A 6,000-nucleotide genomic window follows, 5' to 3' on the forward strand; every position below is an offset into this window, starting at 1 on the left:
ATGTATTGATCAATCCTACTTGAAGCCTATTCTTTTTACAGACTGGTTGAACTCAAATATTTTGGAGCTATCTTACATGCTGATTACTTCAGGTCACATCACAACATTTCAACAGATTTAAATTCAGGCCTTAGATTTGGCCATTCAAAAATGTGAACTTTTTCTACTTTAGTGACTCTGCTGTAGATGTTCATTTAGGACCACTGATGTACTGCATCACTTGCATTCAACTCATGGCTGGCTAAACTGATGTTCTCTAGAATGTATTGGTCCAAATTAGAATCCATTGCTTCCTGATTATTTGCAAGCCATCTGGATCCGGAGGCTTCAAAACGATTTCAAACAATGCTACTTTTATTGCTATGTTTTACTGATGGGACTAAGATTATTTTGTTAGAATACAGAATTCTAATTTCTCATCAGCACTACAAAGTTCCATTTTTGTCTTGCCTACCAATCCAACATTGTTCCAGTCTGCAATATGTGGTCTTTGGCAAACTTGAAACAGGTGGCAATGTGCTTTCTGGAAAGCAGAGACTTCTTGTTTTCTATCTTCTCTTTTTTAGTATTTTCCTTGGAAGGGCGTATCAGTCAATGCAACACGATGTGTAAATCCTTGCAACCTCACAGAGTATTGTATATTTTATTCTTGGAATTCTTGGGGCTTTTTTGATAACTACATCTGGGAAGAGGGTAACACTGTTATTATATTTCTCTATTTGTACACTTTGTGTCTGACCATGGCATGATGGAGAACAAACTGCTCACAAAAGATTTCTTAGTTCTTTACAGTTTCCTGAGCAATGATAATCCTTTTCAGAGTTCAGAGATCTCACCTGATTAGGCCAAGATTCAATTCCATTAATTGTGTCCTGAGAAGCAGACTTAATCTAGCAATCAACTTGTCTGTGTTAAGAGAAGCCCCCCCCCCCCCTCTCAAAGTTACATGTGATTATCATCATTTGGATCATCTAACTCAGGGGTGTCAAACATCAAGTGCTGGCTACGCCCACCCCAAGTTTAGCGAAGGGGAAAAAAGTCCTGATACATCCCGTGACGATGATGTGGGTTTAACATGCCTGATCTAATTCAATGTAACCCCTTAAGAGAATCATGGGTCAGTGTTCAATAAAGACATGACACAGTATATTGTTTTGTGTAACCAGAAGCTCTTTTTATCTATTAATAGGTGAGATAAAACTCCAGTTAAATTGTAAATCAAGTAGTTCAGGATTATGAATAATTCTAAAGGTTTACAAACTTCCACTACTGTATTTGTTTTAGCAGCAATACAACAGTAATTTGCATTGCCTTCTTCCAGGATGATTTTTCAATTTTCCAATCTTGCCTATATCCTTGGTATTTGTAAATTGCCAATCCAGGTACTAATCAGACAAGCCAATTATACTTAGTTTCCAAAACCAGGCTATGTCAGGCAAATATCTTGGCTAAAATGCATCATTATTAACAGAATTATTTGAATTGGTCACTTTTCAACACTTTACCTATCCAAAACAGATATATATCTTACATTTTACTTCTCTACTGTAAAATAAAATGGATAATATTTTTAATTAAAACTTGGCACTAAAGGAAATCACTGAAAAGTTGCTGCAGTTGTAAACTACAGGTTTGTTTTAATAATTACAACTGCATTTTAGTACTTTTCTGTGCTGTAAATAACTGAAGCATTAAGCCAAATGCTGTTCTGCTCTTCTACTAAACTGAAGCATTAAAATTTGAAAATACTTAATTATAAAACTTTGGTTTGGTTGCTTGCTGTTCACTGAATCCAGGATCATCATATGTAATATTTCAGAAGGAATGCAATCCAATGAAGAAATGCAATCCAGTGAAGAAACAAATCAGCTTCTCCTACTTATAGTATCTATGCACTATTTTAATTTAATTTCAGTTTCAACTCAATCTCTCATGTTCATAATTTTAAAGCAATATCCTAGTCCAAACATGTAAAAGGTATTTCCCAAAAGTTTCATATACATATTCAAAATGCTGAGGGCAATATGGAATCCTAAAAAGCCAGTGAAGCAACACAAGTACCACCAGTCATCACCTTTGGTCTATCCTTCAGAACTAACACAGTCATACCAACATTATCTGATTCCAATCCGATAGATAAGAAAAGGCCCCCTATATTTTTTATGGATTAGGGTCCTATCAACCTTTGATGTTACTCAATATTTCATTTGGGAATTTCCAGGAAATTATTAAATTTTCAGAGTTTAAAATGTACAGAATCCTATATTAAAAAAACTACAGTTTTAATTTGTTAAGCAACAACACAGATATATCAAACATTATTTGTTTTGGATGCTAAAAACAAACACACTTAATCTTCAGGCCCTAGTTCTCACCACATGCAACTTTAACTCATGATAAAATTAGACTTGCTGTTCCAAAGTGTCACTGCTAATGTTGCCTGGAAACAGTAGAACAAGATTTGATGATACTCAGCCTTTAAGCTGTAGAAATCAGAGGATGAGGGTGGATGATGAGAAAAGTTATTGAGCAATCAAAAGTCCTTAATAAGAAAAAAAAATCATTAATCATTTGGTGTTGCTTCCATATTTCTTCTTTTCATTTCTTAGAAGTGTTTCACTGCAATGCAGCAACATTGCAAAATCAACCTAAGCTCAAAAAGCATTCTAAGAATCATGTGTCAAACACATGACCATCAGCTAAAATGAACATCCATGATAATCAGTCAATAGCAACTGGTCAGCAACTGTGAATCAGCTACAAAGAAATCAAATGGTAAAGATTACTTTATCCATTGTAAAGTAGCACTACTGAATGTTCACATACCACAGAATTAAATGAGAATACCATGTATTTTGCAATGGGGGCGGGGGGGGGGACATGGACATCTTTGCAAGCTAATACATAAGCAATCAGTTCTCAGTATAGAAGAACCAAATGTTAATTTTTAATATCTCATAAAATCTTCTCACCTCCATTCTGTGACAAATACTGTATTGTCACAAAAATGTCCCCACATACAACATTAGAACTTCTTGTCAGTTTATTAGTAAACTGTGAAGACAAACTCCACCGATAGTAGCTGTTCAGAACAAATTACAGTATAGGATTTTAGGCAAGTCATTCCTGGCTTAAATTTTTGGTTTTTCTTACATTAGGAGGCCATTTCCTCAAAGTCATTCTTTTTACACTTTGCAGATAGTACTCATTTAGACTTCCATTAAGAAGGTCTCAAAACTGTAGCTGCCTTAACTCTGGTTGCTGTACACTAAGTCCACCAACAATCAGAATACTATATCCCTATTTTTGTTACTGTTGCACTATGGAAAATTAATTATATGTAAATTCACATGAGTTATTTTCCAAACATGTGCAACCAAATTATCCTTCAATATAAATTATTCAAAGAGTCGTGCTTTTGAATACCAATGCTGCCAAGCTGAAAATAACAAGTAAAGATAAAGTAGGGATAGAGAGAAACAAACTACATACATATGAAGAGGGAAAAGAAGTCCGGAGTTAGGCTGTATTTTAAGTTTAATACATGAACAAGAACAGAAATGGCTAGAGATAAAGGTAAATATTTTTTTACAGCAAAGATAAAGGTGAGGATACTGGTAAAGACAGAATGTAATATACAGGGACAGGCAACTGTCAACATTAAATCCCCCTTTATAACTTCTTGGAAATGCCTCTGGCTGTGACTGTTGAACGTCAATGGTACAATTAATTGCCATTAATTGTGGGGAACAGATGAGAACTAAGCTCTATTGCAGTCATATTATAGTTAAAACTGAAAGCAACTGAAATTTCCCCAAAGCCCACTGTCATCCCGCACCCAATAAAAATACAGCTTTTAAGGCAAGGCTGCCCACCTAAGCAAACTAGAAAAAAAAGTGCAACATATAAAGAGAGCAGAATAAATAAATAATTTTAGTTAAATGAGAATGGTGGTACATTGATAGCAAAATACATGAAGATTTCAGATGTAAAATGTACTATTCAATATGAAGAAAGTATATGTATGATTTTGGTAGAAACACACAAAAACTATTTGTAACCAATCAACACGCTTTCTATAAGACGTAAGGAAGGATGATTCTTTTTTGTGTTTTTGTTTAATTAAAACAATAAAAAACTTCAAAAAAAAGAGAAGAGAACAGAATAACCATTAGAGAAAGCCTATTAAAGAAATCTATAAGCCAATGGAGACCATATGCATGCATGTTAAATGGTCACCGATTTAAGACAAGGTGAATTGAACAGGTTAAATGAAAAATAAAATAAAATCACACCACACCAAGGCCTACTTGATATATTATGGTGTTCTAATCTCACAATCATCATTTAGTAAATGACCTTGGATCATCTTCCAGTACATCCACCCTCATAGTTGGGAGAACTAAATGAAAAAAAACCCCACCTGTGTACATTTCCCTAAATTCCTTGGATGAAACCACACTTTCCCCCTTCACTTAACCTAAGATACTTCTATTAACAAAAGTTATCTCACGTGTTTTTTTTAATTGGCACACCATTTCCCCACGATAAGCTTTAACAACAGGAAGTTATGATCTTGATCCCGGATTGCTTACCTAAATCGTGGTTAGAAAAGTATATGGGTCGCTCTTCCAGAGCAACTAAGACACAGAATAAGACCTACAAGATTCCCACTTGTCCAGCTACAGAATACACCAAGTAATGAACGGACTCGCTTAGCTATCGGAAGGGCTGGGACCCTCGACTCATCCTCAATGCTAAGATGATTATTTACACCTTACAAAAAGAAAAGTTTCGGGCCAAACCCTCTCTTTCAAAAGGGGGAAAGAATCTTGGAATGCATTTTTGAAAACACCCTAAAGCCCAAAGCCACCAGTTCTGTTTACTTGCTGCGGGCACAAGGAACCATCCTAGACCCCTCCAGAGCCACGGCAGCCTCCCGTTTTCCCGAAGACTGTTGGCCCCAGAGCCGCCTGTTTTCCTTCGGCAAGGAGAAATTGCTCCATCCCGTCATCCCGCCCGTCATCCTCGTCTCCCGCTCCTTCTTCAACCTTGCCGCTCCCTTCTGCCCCCACGCACACCAGAAAGGTACTCACTATTCGGGATTCATACTGGACATGTCAGCGGGGGCCCCCACGGCCTGTAGAGAAAGAGCTCTCTCCGCGGAGCAGGCGGCGGTCAGACCCACCACCGGCGGCTCCTGGGACGGTCGGTCTGCCTAGCCAACCAGACACCCAAAGGTGACAGACAAAACACCGGCAACAGCGGCGTCTCCTTCCAATAGGGACAACCCCTCCCCACACAAGCGGCGACTGCAGCCGTCTCCGCTCTGGCACCTAAAACTCAAAATGGCTGCCACCTCCGAACCAGGAAACGGAGAAGCCTTTGGTGGAGGGCTGGGCCTTACATGATGCTGAGAAGGCGGTGGGGAATCCTTGGCAAGGAATGCTGGGGAATTGAGTTCCCAAGTCCCGAGACAGCTTTCGGGTTGCTTTGGAGCGGAGTCCGCAAAAAAACTCGCTTTCCCAGCAAACCTACAGGCGGGTCGACGCGTGCGTAATCGGAGCTCTTTCTTTCGTGTTTCCCGGTTGACTCAACTTTGATATTTTGGTAACCGATTGGCTGACAGATTCAGCCGGCCGGGCAACGTCAGCAGGGAAACGTGGCAGCTTGGGCGAGCCGTTTGATTTCTCCAAGGCAGGATCGGGAGAAGGCGGGGCAGCAGCGAAGGGGAGGGAGGGGAAAAGCGACGCCAAGCTGTTTTGTGGGCGGAGCGATCGCGTGGAATTGGAATTTGAACTGAGGTTAGACGTAGCAATTAGAACCCAGGTTTTTTTTTAAAAAGTGCCCCGTGGACCGAGTTTCGAGTCCAACGACGCTGTAAAGGGAAAGTATTAATCTTCAAAACGTTGTGTAAATGCTGCCAGCAGATTTTTTTTTCACGCCAGGTGGGGACTGATAAGCACTCTGTACAGGTGGATAGAGGCCTTATTATTTCGC

The 6,000-nt window shown here is 39.0% G+C and overlaps 1 protein-coding gene across 1 annotated transcript in view; it reads right to left on the reverse strand.

The window, feature by feature from the left end:
* RAB1A (RAB1A, member RAS oncogene family) overlaps nucleotides 1-5,410 on the reverse strand; it is a 17,755-nt gene extending 12,345 nt beyond the window's left edge. The window contains exon 1 of the mRNA XM_081940878.1: nucleotides 5,097-5,410. Within this exon, the coding sequence (XP_081797004.1) occupies nucleotides 5,097-5,119 (23 nt within the window). The 5' untranslated portion in view covers nucleotides 5,120-5,410. The remainder of the gene's footprint in view (nucleotides 1-5,096) is intronic.
* Nucleotides 5,411-6,000: the final 590 nt, after the last annotated feature.

The sequence above is a fragment of the Natrix helvetica genome, assembly GCF_964273705.1.
Source record: "Natrix helvetica genome assembly, chromosome: 2".
NCBI classification, from domain to species: domain Eukaryota; kingdom Metazoa; phylum Chordata; class Lepidosauria; order Squamata; family Natricidae; genus Natrix; species Natrix helvetica.